The sequence below is a fragment of the Prunus mume genome, linkage group LG3, assembly GCF_029339155.1.
Source record: "Prunus mume cultivar Tortuosa linkage group LG3, ASM2933915v1, whole genome shotgun sequence".
In the NCBI taxonomy this organism is placed as follows: Eukaryota; Viridiplantae; Streptophyta; class Magnoliopsida; order Rosales; family Rosaceae; genus Prunus; species Prunus mume.
The window spans coordinates 10,189,965-10,206,029 of NC_142700.1; the positions used below are offsets into that span (position 1 = coordinate 10,189,965).

Here is a 16,065-nt window from a genome sequence, read left to right on the forward strand (position 1 = left end):
TCCCCTATGAGAAATGCTATACAACAAAACGAGTTTTCACTTGTAGCTTCAAGGTTAACTTACAAACTGAAGGCTAAAACTAATGCAGCAAATAACTTTAATGTTTTTATTTTTTGGAGTCACCATAATATTGGCACAGTTTGACCAGCGATGGAAAAACAGAGGACAATCACTCTCCTTTCACTCAATCAGATTGCCTCAATTTTAATGGGATGGAAAATTTTGGAGAATTCAACCATGCAATTCTTGACACCACCTTGCTTAAAAAAAAAAAATCATATCATACACCTGTTTATACAATAGATTTTTACCAATGTTCAATCAAGCATCATACTTCGTTCCCACATTATGTGGATACAGTCATGGAAATAAACAAGTTAAACAACTAAAAGACTAGCTCAAAATAGCACAACTGCACCCTGTTGGCTCGTAATCAACGCGAAAAGAAATATGAACGCCGAGAACATCAGTTACTAGCGAATATCCATGGCTACTGAGTGCAAGCGGGAGGGGGAACATCAATACAAAAAGAAATATGAACTCCGAGAATATCAGTTACTCTAGCGAATCTTGATATTACATATCCATGGCTGCTGAGTGCAAGAGGGAGGGGGAACAGCTACTGCTTGTTTCTCGTAAAGACCTACAACAAGCACCCTCCTATTAGAACAAGCTAAAACCAATCACCAACAATCCACCTAGCCCGCAGAAATCATGAGCTATATTTTTTAAGCTACTGCATAAGAATGGGTATTGGATCTAAATAACGTAGCCCAACTGTGTTTTCAATACGATTAGATATGAATTTTTATCAATGAAACCAAAATAAGATTTATGGAGAGAGAGAGTACTTACCTATGGCTTACGAGGAGGTGAACTGCTGCTGCTGCTCTTGCTACTGCTTCTTCTCCTCAAAGACCTGCATAAAACACCCTCCACCATCAGAACAAGCTAAAGCCAAGTACCAGATCTTTTAAAAACCAAACAACCCACCAGTCCCCCAGAAACATGGGAATTTTTTAAAGTTAAAAAACAAGTACTAAGCATAAATTTCGTAGCTCAATTGAGTGTTTACGTCAGATTAGATAAACAGGTTATCCAATGAAACTATAGAAAAATGCTCAGACGTTTACAGATTACAAATAAGACATTTATAGATATTCATGACAAATAAAATATAATAAAGATGAAAGGACATAGGCAAATACAAGCAAATTTATGTGACGGTGAGATCCTAAAATAGATTCGAACAAACATGGAGTGAAACTCATTAAGATCAAAACTTTAAAAACAAATTGATAAAAAACATTACCTTCTTGGACTACGAGATATCTTTCGGGGTACCTGTAAGATTGCAAGTATTAAGCCATGCACGGTATCCCAGAAGCTAAACTCTCTATCTACACAAACTAACAAACTAACAAACACAAACCTTCCTTGGACTAGGTGATCCAGAGTATGATGACGACCTCCCACGTCTAGTAGGTGGCCCTCGACCTCTGTCAAAGACAAGCAACAAAAAAATGCAGGCATCTTAGACTCCAGAGTAATAACAAACTTATGACAGGAAATTAATGAGGGAAAGTCAGTAATTTAAAAAACTAAACAAGATATCAAGCATATTCTATTCCTTCAAAATAACATAACAGACACATCGAGATACCAGAAAGGGGCAATATAATGAAAAACATTAACTCATCTAAAAAGGGGCAAAAAATAGTACATAGTAGATAATTATCAAAACATATATAGAAAACAATACACATCGAGATACCAGGAGTTTAAAGTAATCCATATGACTACATGACTGACCAGATTTACTTTATGCATCCATTATTCATTCAACATAATAAAGTTCTGTATTCGACACAACTAATGAGCACATGCACACTCATCATATGTTTCATACCCTACTCAATCGCCCAGAGAGAGAGATTACAACTACCAAAGACCTAAAATAGGTTAAAGAAATGGTTGACATAATCAACACATCATGTCAAACACTATTTGCATCAAAATATGAATATATATTATAAATATCTGAACTCAATGAATTTAATAACTTCAAAAAATTGAGAACATGAAAAATGGTAAAGAACAATCACGAAATGAAATTATTAAAAAAAATAATAATAAACAATGATTTAGTTCAAACAAAAAGCTAGACTTCATAAGACTTGGATATTTAGATGATACCTCCGCGGCGAGATTGACCTTGATCGTGATCGAGCAAGCCTACGATTAGGAGACCGGCTACGCCTACGATTGATTGGAGACCTTCTGGGAGGACTACGAACCCGTCTAGGAGGTGAACTGAAGAATTAAATATTTTTATAAGATTAAACCCAAAGTGTAGACTCAAAATAACCCAAGAAAATAAAATCAGCCTAACAAACTCGTATTTATAAGCACACTTGATATAGTGACATCAATCTTCGTTGCAATTCATGACGAGCCACCTAGATTAGAATTAAAAAGTGGTGCATGGCTGTGCATGTAAATTCCATGCTGAAAGCATTGGTTTTTAGGAGCTGTCCTACTTATCAAAAAAACCTAAAGGGGTCATCTATGTTACTCATTCGGTTCTTTTCATTTATAAAAATTATTTGAGCTTCGACAATCTTTGCTTCCCATTGCTTTTGATAAATACATTCCAGAACTTTATCTGCAAGGTGATAACATACAAAACTGTTGGAAGAAATACTTTTGTTACGATGGCATCAATATGCATTCACTAACATTGTCCACTGGAAGAACCAGTAAAATATGACCAGAAGTAGTATGTCTTTTTTAATTCCACAGAAATTCATGGTCTATGAAAAGCGATAGCTTCATTTTTTATGCCCCTAATTTGTGAAGAGTTTGAAGTACCAAAGAAAAAAAAATAAAAAATTACCGGCGCCTTGGAGGAAAAGGAGAGCGTCTACGAATGGGACTGCCACGTATCCTTCTTGGAGAAGTCATACCAAGAAGATAATTAGTCAAACACTAATAAAAAAAAACTCAACAACTTAACATGCAAAGATGCAAAATTTAGTCGACGCACATACCTAACAGGGGAACGTCGCCTTGGTGGCGGAGATCCAGAACGACCTCTAGATGGAGATGCAAGCCTCCTCCTTGGAGAAGTATCACCACGACGAGCAGGAGAGCCAGCACGACGACGTGGTGGAGAATCTGGCAGTCGTCTTGGAGATCCACCTCTGCGAGCTACAGGGGATCTCCTTCGTGGTGAGAGAGGTGGCCTCCGACGAGGAGAAGCTGATATCATTAAGTCATACATATCATTCACATAGTAGACAAAAACATATGCAATGTCATAAAAAGTATCAAATATAAAGATTATACCTTCCCTTGGTCGCTTCGGTCCATCTTTGTCAGCATTGACACCATCAGTTTTCACAGCATCTCTCTTTGGAGCAGTGGAAACAGGCTTAGGTGGTGGTGATCCCTTCTGACGCTGAGGTAATGTAAACCTCGCTCGGATTACATTACCATCAATTTGAGCCTGAAACAAGGTATTTAAACACAGCATGTTCAATGTATGGTCATATTAGAGAAACTATTTCTACTCCCACACTTCAAGAAAACTTACGCCATCCATATATAACTGTGCTTTTTCAGCATCTGCTCTCGTCTTGAACTCAACATATCCAAATCCTTTTGGAAGATTAACCTGCAGAAAAAAACCAGTTTTACACAATTGTACCAAAGCAAGATACGCCAAAATCAAGAATTAAATCTAGTACGGACTTACAGCACGATCCATTGCCAGCTCCACTTTGACAACATCACCAAAGTTACCTACAAAAAATATAAAATTGGATGAGATACACTGCCTACAACCCAGTTCATCTGAACATTTAACAACAAAAATATGAGCTAATGATGTAACAACTTTTCATACATAGGTATTCAAATCTGAGCTTAGGATCAGTGCTGCAGAGTACAAGATACTTGTAAGACAAATGGTACCTAAATTTGAAGTCATAGTAGCTACTTTTACAGTTGCTTGAAATAGGTCCTTCGGAAATTTTGCACAAAGAGAACAAAAAAAAGTAAAAAGAATATAACTTTTTTTCTAAAGAGGTGGAAAGAATAAGACTTTAAAAGATATAACAATTCAAATTGTCCTGGAGGCTGATCTGAGAATCTTATAAGGTAGAGAAACACATATAAATATTTTAAAATTTTCATTGGACTCCTCTGGCTAGATTTTTAAATTGTCGCAATGTGGCAAACGTTATAGACTATGATGTCCAAAAAAATCGTAAATGGAAATTGCTTAGAATCGACTCCAGAATTATGTGTATTAAACCAACATAATTCTCATGATGCAAAAAGAATTCAAATATTAAACGAAACAAAAGAAAACATACAAAATATTTCTCGTAAATGGCCTTCATGCACATTCCTCGTAAGCTGGTCAATGTGAAGAATAAGTGACTCGCGAATTGGAGAAGCTTTCCTGAAATGTAACATGTTAGCAGATGTGAGATGTGCATTCACATACAATGAAATTTATGGGGTTGAGAATGGAAACATAGTGGATGTACTCCAGACAAATACATGATCAGAATATAATGAAGTCCAGCCCGAACTCAATACCAACAAGACCCCGGGTATCAAGTTGAAAATAAAGTTTATAAGAGAAAACTCATTTCCAAATGTCAATTGTAGTAAAAACTCCCATTTGGTATCCTACTGGGATCCAATTTTATAAACTCAAAAACAGATTTTAAGTTCAAAACTTTAAAAACCCGTTTGGTAGGCCCATTTTTAAAAACCCAAACGCAAAACAAACTCAAAAGCACCCCCACTATTGAAAACAAAAAAAGTGAGGTTTTATTCTCTCTCTCTCTTGTTCGCAGCTCCGTCAAGGCCATCAAGGTCTCCTTCGTCCACTACCCGACCCAAAATTGATCAATCTTTTTTCATGTTTTGGGTTTCTAGGGTTTCTATTGAAAGCTTACAAATTTTTCCTTTTCTCTTGTTAATTTCAAATTGGGAATTTAGGGTTTCTGATTTTAATTTCAATTTTTTTTAGATCTTAAAAATAGTTTGGAGTTCAATACCAAACAAGTTTTTAGATCTTAAAATCACTAATTGAAAACTCATCTTCTTAAAAAGAATTATAATTTTTTAGTTTATTTTTTTGAGTAGGATACCAAACAGGGCCTAAATTTTGGTACCAACATAGTTCGAGTTAATAACTCTCTGGTTTTCTAAACACAACCAAATTTCATAACGGGATTTTCTGTCACATTCTCATATGAAAATACATATGTTCATGAACAGCCACTTGACCCCAATCAAAGTCTTCGTTGGATCCTTTCAGAACTAATGGATGCTAGCCTTGACCAGTAAATACTATGAAAATCAAACTTTTTTTACTTCAAACTTCATGTTAAGTATATCGATTTCTCAATATTGTACCCTAAAAAGAGAAAGAAAAAAACAGAGGCTATGTTGAAAAAAAAGGGGAAATTGACTAACAAATTCTACTTCTCTATGTGCCCCCAAAAAAATTAATAAGCACAAAAAACACTAAACCACCCGAAATTTTTAAAGGAAAAACTGAAACAATGCTAAAACTGTATACCTTGGGGGTGGAGATGCCTTTTTAGCTTGTGGTGGTGGAGAACGACCTCGTCTAGGAACTTCAGGACTGAAAAATAAATCAGTTTACTTCTCATCAGAAAATAAGATTTCTTAATGCGAACCTCAATATACGAAATGCTGCAATTAAACTACAATTAAACTAAAACACGACAAAAAGACTAAAAAAGGAAAAAACAAAGGTGCATGGTTAAAAATAAAAATTACATGATAGGCTGCTCTAACCTCTCCAATTAATCAACTCATAATTGCAGTTCGTGTTCAAGTCTCAATATTTTTTATTTCAACCAGAATTAATTCCTGCCAACTTAGAAAATATACCCATACATTGTGACGAAATGTCCACGCTCATATAAATTGTTAAATTTCCTTCATGAATTTTCTCCGCACTTTCTAGGAAACCAAACAGCAGATACAAAACCCTAGAGTGTCAAATTAAAACGCAAATAAAAAAATCGAACCTTTTTTTGGAGGGAGGGCTTCGGCTACGAGAGCTGCCACTCCGGGACGGAGAGGAGGAAGAGAAGGACCTGGAGCGAGATCGAGAGCTGGAGCGCGAGTCGGTGCCTGAGAAGGAGCGCGAACGCGAGCGGGAGCGTGACGATGAGTCAGAACCGGAGCCTGAAAGTGGCGAGCGACGGCCTCGGCTTGGCTTCGCCATGGCTGACAGAGAGACGAAACCCTAGATAAATCCCTGGTGGAGTGGTGAGTGGCCAAGACACAGAGAGAGAGAGAGAGGTTTTATGTAATGTTTGCGAGAGGCCTATATTAACAAGGGTTTTCAACTTTCACGAGGTCAGGGTGGCAAATTTTGTCTCGCGCTGGTAGTTCTTTTTCTTTGTTTTTTTAATTTTATTTTTTATTACCTTGACCTTTGGGGGAAATAAAATTTATATTGATAGATGGAGTTACTAATAGTAATACTATAACGAGATGATTTTATACTTCACCAAATATTCACAAAAAAATAACACCAAGTGACACTGTCCCACTACAAAATTTCTCCACTTCGGGGTTTCGCTTTCGTATGTAAAAATTGATGTTCATACCGGCAGATCATAAGAAAAACAAATTTAAGGTGACAAAAGGAGTATTGGATCCAAAATTATGATGGCATGTCCATACTCCAAAGCTTCATATTCAAAAGCTCAACATGAGAGCTGGATCACAATTGCTCTATAACAAAATTACAAATGTTTACTTGTACCCAAGACAACCAGACATGCACGTTGTTTGAGCTTGAAATTTATACTTGCAACATAATACCTCAGAGGGTGTTAGCAAATCTTAACACAGGGTTCCTGGCATGCAAAATGGGTTGGTTCGCCAAGCTTAAGCCAGTAGTAATCAAGTTCATTTTGGTTCTTCAGCACTGGTCGAAGCACCTGAACGTCTTCTCTTGGCTTCGTTGTCGCCCAACTGCAGTGAAAAGCAAATATCTTCGTCGCAGCCATTCCTCAGTGACGAGAGATTCTCAGAAACTGTTCTACCCATCTGATTTTTTTTATGTAGTGGGGATCCTCCGAGAAAGCTTGGTATAAATTGATGTTCAACACTAGGAACCGCCTTGATACCATCTTCCAGATGAAACTCTGTTTCCACCAAGGACAGTGAGCTGCTGGGTTCAGCTTCTAAAGGGATATGCTGAATTTGGAGACCCAGTGACTCAAACTTCTCCTCAGGTCTTTCCTTTGGAAGCATCCCATCAGGAGGGGAAGAGTCACCGACAGTCGAGCCAATTGCCGTTGCCGAAGCAGTCCTTTGTTCTTGTACTGCAACTACAGATAACATTTACATAGAATTGTAATTAAGGCATGTACATCATATGTATTCATTTGTCTGTATTAATATTATAAAATATTGTCCTTCACCATCATTTTGACATACATCACAACACATTACCCATGAACACACAGTTTTCCTTAATGCATTGCTCCCCTCATAATAATAGTAATAATAATAATAAGAGAAAACATGCTGTTATATTTTAATATTATGAGGGTTTGTCAAACCCTAAATGATAAATGCATCCAAGTTTAAAGGTTTATCTTAGTCTATGCACCCCACAAATTTGAGTTTTTAATTATATGCAAGGAACGCGAGCGCAGAAAATCAGAATGAATATGCAGACCAACTACAAATAAAAAGTTGAAGATTGGCAAGTACTAATGAAGGGGGAACCAGCAAATAAAGGCAACCCCAAAGCACAAACCTTTAACCCCTTCATCAGTTGTAATGAGGTCGAGTTCAAGGAGTTTGAGAAGACGTCCGAGATCAACTCCACTTGTCCAATTCTCAGGAGGTTGACCAATTTTCAATTTAAGTCGGCCTCGGTTAGCAGTACCACCCCATATGATCCCAATTGGCCGTGGCTTCTCCCCATTCTCGCCTTTTAATATTATGAGGCTCCCACTGTCTCCTTCAAGGTCAAATGTTTGTTGGTTCTCACCAACAACAAGAAAATCAGTTAAGAAGCATATGCCTTTCTCATCATTGTACTCGAGGGCATAGGCCAATACAGTTCCAGTAGTCAAGCCAGAACTTCTTCCAACCTTCATCACCTGCTTTCCAATAAGTGTACTGATTGGGGACTGCAAGTCAATTATCTTAACATTACCAATCTCTCCTACTCCTTTCACGGATGTAATAACAGTACACATGTCAAAATCATCAGCAAAAGGAATGAATGCCCCATCTGCTCTCACAAATGTCTCTGCAATAACATGAAATCCGGATGAATAAGTGTTTCTCTTCCTTCCTTTCCTTCTCTCTTTTAAAAAATGTGTCCGTCTCTGGTATTAGCAAGCCTAAGGAAAGATAGCCTTACCATTAAATAATCAAACCACATAATTTTATGTTAATTACCAAAATGTTGGGACAGACTTTGATAAAGGATTAGGAAAAAAAAAAAGGTTGAAATGGGCCAATAGGGTGAGTGCATCCCCAACCATGGTGCCTAAGGCATCATCAGTAGATACAAATAAGAGAAAACAGGACTCAAGGTAAAAGCATTATAGTGTTTACTGATGACATGCACAACGCATGCAAGCATACAATACATGAGTTAAACAGGCGATTTGGCACCATCTTGATGTTTTTGCCAGGCATCAAAAAGGCTGGGACAGGTGAAGCTATAGAACAATAGATTAAGTAAAAACTGATGCAGCAATATTAAATATTCTGCTTGTAATCTTTAAATTTAATCTGTGAATATCTTTATTAGAGCTTGATCAACTTAGCTAAGTAGACATCCATTGACCAATTGGTCAAAGTAACAAAGTCAATCTACTCAAATTTGGATTGATGAGCACTCTGAAGAAAGAATGTAATAGAATCCATCTCCAAAAGCAAAATAGGTTACATTACCAACTTTTGAATCCTTCTTACCTGGGTTAATTCCAGCAAAGATGCCATACCAAAGCTCATCTGTGATAAATGAGGTAGCTCTCTCCACTGCCCCAAGATATACCCCAGGTCCAAGTGAAGGAGGTAGGGGATGAAACATCTTCTGATTTGGGTAATCCAAGTCAACTGCAACATGCCGATTTGTGAGAAAACCAACTTGCCGATTGCCAGTTTGGCTCCTTACTATAGCACCCAATGTTCCATATGTCTCCTGGCTTGCCACCTTGAATAAAAGCAAAAAGAAACAGAGTACTTACCAGCATTCAGATTTAAAAGAATACCAGAATAAGATGGAATAACAGTGATGCAGTACACAGTAATAGAATAAGATATGGATTTACTTAAGTAACTAACACTAGTGTACCAGATTTTAGAAGTGTGACACTTCAACAAATCTAGCTTAACAGGAGAAGGCTAATTAACATTTGACTGTTCTAAGCTCAAGCTACTGGCTCTCGACTTAACCCAATATGCCATTGAATTTGGTTTACTGATTCAATACTATGACAAATGACATGGTACATGAGATAGAAGAATAAGAACCTCAATCAAGGCTGGATTTATAAATAACTAGTTCAAATTTTTTGATTAACTATTGTCGTATATTAGAAATTCCACAAAAGATGATGGCCATGCTTTGTTAAAAAAGGTTAAAACTAGTGCATTTCCAATTTCCCATCCCTATATTAGTTCATAGAAAGAAGGTAAGCTTGGAAGGTAACCTAAACATACCTGAGAACCTGAGCCAATGCATGGATCACCTCCACGCAAATCATCTACAATTTCTGTGTACAATTGTTCTTTGGGAGCTGGCTCAGGTGCACCAAAATATGAGAATTCTACAACATCCACATCACACCATACACCTCCAGGCCCCTGCTTAAGTTAAAAAGAGTACTTTAAAACACAAATAAAATCATATGGAACAGGTGTCGATAATCCCAAAAAAAGTAATTGTTGAATAATTAAATGAATAACTAAATTGTAATTAACATTTTTTTCTTGACCTCTAAGGCAGTGGGTAAGCACTGTATCGGGCTGAGCCATTGCTTGTGAACCTTTCTGGCAACAAAGACAAGAATAGCTGGTATGTCAGTTAACACACCCCGTCGAATACGAAACCCAATTGCTGTTCCAAGACTGTAACACCGCAAAATCTTGCTATGAAATGCCCTTATAGTCATCAGTTCAAGCAATGTAGTCGCTTGCTGCCCTTTTGGCAATTGACCAAGAGTTTCAGGCAGGACTCCTTTCTGTAGATTAGTGAAATAGTTTGCCCTCTCTTCGGCAGCATCATTCAATCGGCTTGAGGTAGGCCATGAAAAGTAAGCAGCACTGGTCTCACAATGCTGTCCAGCTGATGCATAAGGTTGAAGTGTTGGTGGACTTAAGGAAGGCAAATTAGAATGACTGTAACAGTTTCTTTCAAGATCTAAAACTGACTCCTCTGATGGTGTTGAACCAGAATAACGCATCCTCATATTAAATCTGGTCCGCTCCATCTTTCCAGTTAGCTTAACACGATAACATAATGAAAAATCTTAAGAGGAGAATTCTAAGGTAATAATATTATAACTTATAAGCAGGGGAAAAAAGGGAGAGTTTATGCTGCAAACACATGTTAAACTTATAGTCAGAAATGAAGTGAGACAGTACAAGTCCAGTAGACATGATGGGGAATGGGTGGACCATGCAATCCGCAATTGAGAGTATAGACTGCAAAGTAAAGACATGCCTCAAAATATACTAATGACTTCCTTAATGGTGAAATCCCAAAATGAAAATGTGGATTATGAAACATCCCCCTACAGCAGGGTTAATACACTTAAAAGTCTACCATTATATATAATTATGATGTTTTCCACTACACATACACGAAAGGCGTGCTCTAATCCCTGAAACAACTTTAGGAGCACCATCCAACTTTTTAGCATCATTCATATGAAGATTAAGACTAAAAAAATCCTTAAATTGAGTAATGAAATTTGAGAAAGGCATGATAATTCCCCCCAATTATGTCTGGTCGCCTAGAAAAATGGAAGAAATGAAGAGAAAAATAATGTCAAACTAAGACTTACTTCGACATTCACTGTTAAAATCTAAAAAAAAGAAAAGAAAAAATCTTTCACACTCCATTTGCCTCTTAAGCTTCACCACCGACCAAACATAGCAGAACCAGCGGAGGCTATCAAAGAAGCTTGCTGAATGACCAGGTGCTATGGAAACTTGTACCTTCCTTGTGACCAAAATGTTTCAGTTTTTACACCAACAGTAGAAAAACTTATTTTCAACCCATGTTTAACGGATTCCAGAAATTCAATCACACAGGCAACATATAACAAGGAATTCATTAAGAAGAAAGAACAAAAACCCAGCAGAAACCAAAAAAGCAAACCTTTTCAGATATGAGAAGTTGAGAACTACAATCATCAGCTCATGAAATAAAGAAAAATGATTTGAACATAAAATCAAAGGCTTAGAATGAGTAAAAAGAAGATAGCTCACTGATCAGTAATGGCAGAGCTGGAATGGGTTCCTGTAGCAGGAACCTCACAGTCACAGAGCACCTTCAAACAAACCAACCCAAGTAGAAATTCAGCCAAACTGGAGAAAGAATCGGCTCAAAAGCCTCTGGGATTGCCACTTTGCTGGTATGCAGCAGAGTGGTTGCTGCTGCTATAAAAAACCAATGAAATTAAAGCTGGTAAAGTTAACATCTTGTGCGCTTATTTTATTGAACTTTAACATTCTTTTTTGTGGGGAAGAGAGTTTGGTGGGAAATAGTGCATAGTGTGGGGGGCTATGTGCTAATACTTGGGTCTTGAAGCTGTCTGATTTGTATTGGCTCCTTTAACTTGAACTGATTCTGTAGTTCCGACAGCATTATCGTATACGAGGTACAAATACTTGTCAATGTCTCGTTATAAAAAGAAATTTTTCAATAAATGTAATGCCACATTGTTTTTGGAAAAATTGTAAATTAGAAAAGGGGCTCTGATTTTCTTCTATTTGTATCAAGAGTTTAACTGCAGCAAAAAATTGAAAAATCTTTACTCCATGGCCAAAGTATGCTTCCAAGTATTCCTTTTTTATAATTATTATATGTATTTTTTTTTAATGTCACAACCTTGGATTCCATTGAATCTTCACTCATAAAGTACTTCACTTGATTTTGTTTTAATAATATTCGGAGATGGAGTATTCGAACACAAGATCTCAAGTGTTACTTAATTACTTCAACCACAAGCCTTGCAGGGGTAAAAGAAAAACACTCGGCTCCTTCTCTTGATTTTCACTAATTTTGACGAATTATTTCTCATTTGCAAGAATTAGGAATAACATAAATAGTGTTCATTTATCTATACGTCAACATTTGAATTTAGCGAATCTGGGAAACTGGTGAAATTAGAGTAGATTGGCCACAGCATATTGATAACAATAATACTTCCACTAATTCAGAATGACCAACTTAACAAGGTGGGTTTGAACTGTAACATCTCACAGGTGTCATCTGAAGCCCCAAGTAAGGTTTTCTCCTTGACATCCAATTAAGGCCACCCTTGTTTATAATGGTGACCAAAGAGGATGGGCTGAGGTCAAGCCACCACAAAAGGCATATCATCTACAACAATATGTGATTATTGAGCTTTTCTGCCTTGCCTGCAAGGCTCAAGCAAAGTGTTACCCTAATATATAGTAGACTTGACCATATATTAAACATAGGTCTCAGGCTCTCAACATCTTGTCCTGCAGACTTTTCAACTCGTTTGCCGATCGACGAGCATCTACATTTATCTTTAGATTGGAAGGAGGATAGAGCCATATAGTTGGATGATTGTGAACTGTACTGTGGTTTTCCCTTGCCTATTCAGATTTCTACATTTCCAAATCATCCAACTGAGCAGAATACGACTCACAGTGAAAGCCTCGAGTATGCACAATTAAGGAAATGAAAATTGGCATAGCACATTTATTACTTAAAACTTTTATGAAGAGTCAAGAGAGGCTGGAAAAGAGACATTATCCAACAGAAAAACAGTTCAAATAACTAATGAAATTCCAATTTTACACACTGATAGCCCACAATTCATATAGGTTGCTGTCAATATGCAGAAAATTTAGCAGCAAGTTTCTAAGGCAGGCAATCTAAAGCCATTTAAGAAACCCATGGTTCCTTGTACATTACTTCCATAATCAATTGGCTTCAATGAATACAGCTACTAAGACAATGACAATCTAAAATTTAGCAGCAAATTTCCAAGGCAATCAACAAATTTTTGTACAAATTAACTAATCACAAAACAGATAATAACAAACCACCAATTTGATGTCTCCACCATCAATCAAATCAGGAGAGGGTTTCGGCAAAACTAAGTGAAAGCTTACACACAAGGAAACAACTTCATTACCCACAAAACATAAACTTTCTGAGTTCCATACAAGAGGTAAGTAGTGCATAATGCATAGAGGAAGAAACGAAAACACTGGATTAAACACAATCCTTAGTTCTGCTGAAAGTTTGGAGAGATGAGGCTCTCCACATACGCATCAGCATTGAAGTCACTCGGAAGGCCATTCACCAAGAATTTTTTACATGTTCCATCCTTTCGGTTGCACAGAAGTAATTGCTTTTGATTTCTCACCAATAGTATATTGGTATTCTTCCAGTAACACAATGGCTGTAAAGAAAAGTAGGAGTTGGTTATCATAATCTTAGTCCAAGACTCCTTCACATTATACTCTTTCATAACCCAAAATGAGTGTTGCTTATGATCATCATGGTAATGTAGTAAACAAAGGCACCCTCCCAAAATGCCAGTTGTAAATCTCCGATAATTCGTGACAGAATCAGGTGTGGCCAAGTCTGAGAACTTTTCCTCTGCTAAATCAAAAGCAGCAATAACACAGGGACCTCCAACTCCAAGAGGACCACATAACCAGTGGACAGCTCCATTGAGAAATGTCCCATAGGCATCCAAAAGATGTTTGTAGGGAAAATCTTGAACCCTTTTCCATGAATTGTTTTTCAATGAGAAGACAAGTACCATGCATCCATAAGCAACCTTGACAAACTTGTAATCACTCATAGGAGGAGCATGACCAAAACCGTGGGCATGACCTTGAAAACGCACTCCTCGTTGAGGACAAGCATGGCTTGGCATGGGGCAATCTGGTACTCTCATGGACTCTCTGGTTGAAGGGTTAAATATAAAGAAGGCTTCTGGCTGAGGCATGATGCAGACCAAACCATTACAGGAACCAGACACGAGAACCCATTCAGTTTTGAGATGGGTCTTGAGTGGAAAATCAAGCTCCAAGGGCAACATATCATCATCTATAGATGCTAAATGGTCCAAGGAGAAGAGAGACTGAGAGCTGAGAATGAGTTTCTGAGTCTGGGTTCTGTTGAGGTGGGTTTGGATGAAGTGGGGTTGGGTGGTAAGGCGAAGCCATGACTTTGAAACACACCTGAATCTACCAACAGACTTCACAGGAAGTCGAGAGAGTATGTCTGCAATGATATCGTCTGAAAGGTTTGCCATTTACGCCTAAAAAGTTCACAACTTGACCCTAAATCAACAACTAAAACATGGGTCTGCCACAAAATTTCTAATGTTCCATACCCATATATTGAAGAAATCGAAAAAATTTGTAGCCAGAGAAATTGAACATAATCTTAGAGAAACCCATTTCCGTAGAGAAGAAGATAAACAAAATATTCACCAAAACAAACGAGAGAATACGCAAAAGTTGCGAAAAAAAAAGTCACAGCAAGAATGTGATAATACCCAGAAAACAAGAGCAGGGTTTTGCAAATCCACTGACAGAGACAATCTCTCTGGCACCGGAGCGTGGGACGATCTGCTCTCTGCTTGAAATTGGATATAAAAAGTAAGAATGAAATCAAGAATATAAACAATGGGAGTCAACAAAGATAGTCTTCAGGTGACGACAAAAGAAATAAAACAACTCCACTCATTCATTTTATATAAAAGGAAGAGTTACATTCTTATTAATAGTAGTTGTTTATAAATAGATTTTTCGTTTCCATCCGTTGTCAAAAAGACAATTACTATTCATTTTTTAATTTTTTTCACAACTTTTTACCATAATAATTAATTTGGATAATATTTTCTTCCTCAATACTATTCATATCTCATAATCGGATAAAATTTTCAATTTCAAATTTTAAATAAATTTAAAAAAGGCTGGTATTTATAGAAAAAATTCATTAATTTTGGGTATTTTTAAAAAAATTTCAGAATTTTTTCCAGATTTTATTACAAAAATTTGGTTGTCGTTGGATTGGAGGAAAAATAAGATCGGAGAGCCCATGACGCCACGTGGCAACAAAAAAATCAAATCGGTGGGAGTCATCAGAGCGATGACGTTAGACCATCGTTTTGGACCTCGGTGAGCGCCTTGCCGGCCAGTTCGTGGACACACCTCCCGGGCCTAGGCTCATCACCGAAACACTTTTTGTTTTTTCCCCCAAGCCTTGGGCTTAGCTCATTGCTAGAACCGCTCTAAGAGCATCCCAGAAGAGTCTCCAAATTTTAGTCAAATTCTAACTTAAGCTAGAAAGCTATTATAACAAACCACTTAAAATGTATTTCCTCTAGTAAGAGCAAGTCCAGCGCCCAACTCAAACTGGGTGAAAGGCTACCTTGGCGAGCTCGAGATGGCTCTAGCGAGGACCTTTAGTTCGGTTTCATGGTGGGTCCCATGAGCCCGAGGAAGCCCAAGGGCAAGTCTTGCCTGAAGTCCGAGTCTGGTGACGCGACGATAATTCAAATTTTTACCGTTGGCACTGAATTACACGCCAACGGTAAAAAAATTTGACTTCCGTTGGCGTTAACATGACGCCAGACGTCACCACCGACCTCCAACGAGCGTTTGCCACGTGGCATGACAGGACTCTCGGATGGCTTTTTCCAAATCACGGTCATCGTTTTTGGCTAAAAATTGCAAAAAAAAAAATTGAATTTTTTTAAAAAAAATACCCAAAAATTCTGTATTTTTTCTCTATAAATACCTAAC

General features: G+C 37.4%; 3 protein-coding genes across 8 annotated transcripts; all 3 read right to left on the reverse strand.

Annotated features, from left to right (window-relative positions):
* Positions 1-257: 257 nt before the first annotated feature.
* LOC103325674 (arginine/serine-rich protein-like protein) lies at positions 258-6,390 on the reverse strand. 4 transcript variants are annotated; one of them, XM_089049097.1, is made up of 13 exons: positions 6,081-6,390; positions 5,603-5,668; positions 4,380-4,468; positions 3,758-3,804; positions 3,596-3,676; positions 3,349-3,508; positions 3,051-3,261; positions 2,897-2,950; positions 2,197-2,313; positions 1,433-1,499; positions 1,313-1,344; positions 856-919; positions 258-660 (listed from the first exon to the last, which is right to left on the reverse strand). In XM_089049097.1, the coding sequence occupies exons 1-12, from the start codon at positions 6,278-6,280 to the stop codon at positions 856-858; spliced, it is 1,188 nt and encodes a 395-aa protein (XP_088905223.1). In that variant the 5' UTR covers positions 6,281-6,390; the 3' UTR covers positions 258-660. The 4 variants fall into 4 exon arrangements, with proteins under 4 accessions (XP_088905223.1, XP_088905224.1, XP_008226073.2 ...); XM_089049098.1 differs by having other exon boundaries at positions 2,897-2,947; positions 6,081-6,388; XM_008227851.3 differs by having other exon boundaries at positions 258-643; positions 6,081-6,387.
* Positions 6,391-6,645: 255 nt separating this feature from the next.
* On the reverse strand, positions 6,646-14,904 carry LOC103325675 (Trypsin family protein). Of its 3 annotated transcripts, none has more exons than XM_016793201.2 (6): positions 14,851-14,904; positions 10,032-10,538; positions 9,757-9,900; positions 9,007-9,247; positions 7,832-8,332; positions 6,646-7,397 (listed from the first exon to the last, which is right to left on the reverse strand). In XM_016793201.2, the coding sequence occupies exons 2-6, from the start codon at positions 10,524-10,526 to the stop codon at positions 6,973-6,975; spliced, it is 1,806 nt and encodes a 601-aa protein (XP_016648687.1). In that variant the 5' UTR covers positions 10,527-10,538; positions 14,851-14,904; the 3' UTR covers positions 6,646-6,972. The 3 variants fall into 3 exon arrangements, with proteins under 3 accessions (XP_016648687.1, XP_088905222.1, XP_008226075.1); XM_089049096.1 differs by lacking the exon at positions 14,851-14,904 and adding an exon at positions 11,530-12,000 and having other exon boundaries at positions 10,032-10,740; XM_008227853.3 differs by lacking the exon at positions 14,851-14,904 and adding an exon at positions 11,530-11,997.
* On the reverse strand, positions 13,172-14,925 carry LOC103325676 (F-box/kelch-repeat protein At3g06240-like). The gene has a single exon (XM_008227854.2). The coding sequence runs from the start codon at positions 14,565-14,567 to the stop codon at positions 13,527-13,529; it is 1,041 nt and encodes a 346-aa protein (XP_008226076.2). The 5' UTR covers positions 14,568-14,925; the 3' UTR covers positions 13,172-13,526.
* Positions 14,926-16,065: the final 1,140 nt, after the last annotated feature.

Coding starts and splice junctions, on each gene's coding strand:
- LOC103325674 (XM_089049097.1), bottom strand. CDS start 6,280: ATGGCGAAGCCAAGCCGAGGCCGTCGCTCGCCACTTTCAGGCTCCGGT. Junction 3,262..3,348: donor ACCGAAGCGACCAAGGGAAG/GTATAATCTTTA, acceptor TAATGATATCAG/CTTCTCCTCGTCGGAGGCCA. Junction 1,500..2,196: donor AGGTCAATCTCGCCGCGGAG/GTATCATCTAAA, acceptor TGTCTTTGACAG/AGGTCGAGGGCCACCTACTA.
- LOC103325675 (XM_016793201.2), bottom strand. CDS start 10,526: ATGGAGCGGACCAGATTTAATATGAGGATGCGTTATTCTGGTTCAACA. Junction 9,901..10,031: donor GCTTACCCACTGCCTTAGAG/GTCAAGAAAAAA, acceptor TAACTTAAGCAG/GGGCCTGGAGGTGTATGGTG. Junction 8,333..9,006: donor CTTTGCTGGAATTAACCCAG/GTAAGAAGGATT, acceptor ATGTTATTGCAG/AGACATTTGTGAGAGCAGAT.
- LOC103325676 (XM_008227854.2), bottom strand. CDS start 14,567: ATGGCAAACCTTTCAGACGATATCATTGCAGACATACTCTCTCGACTT.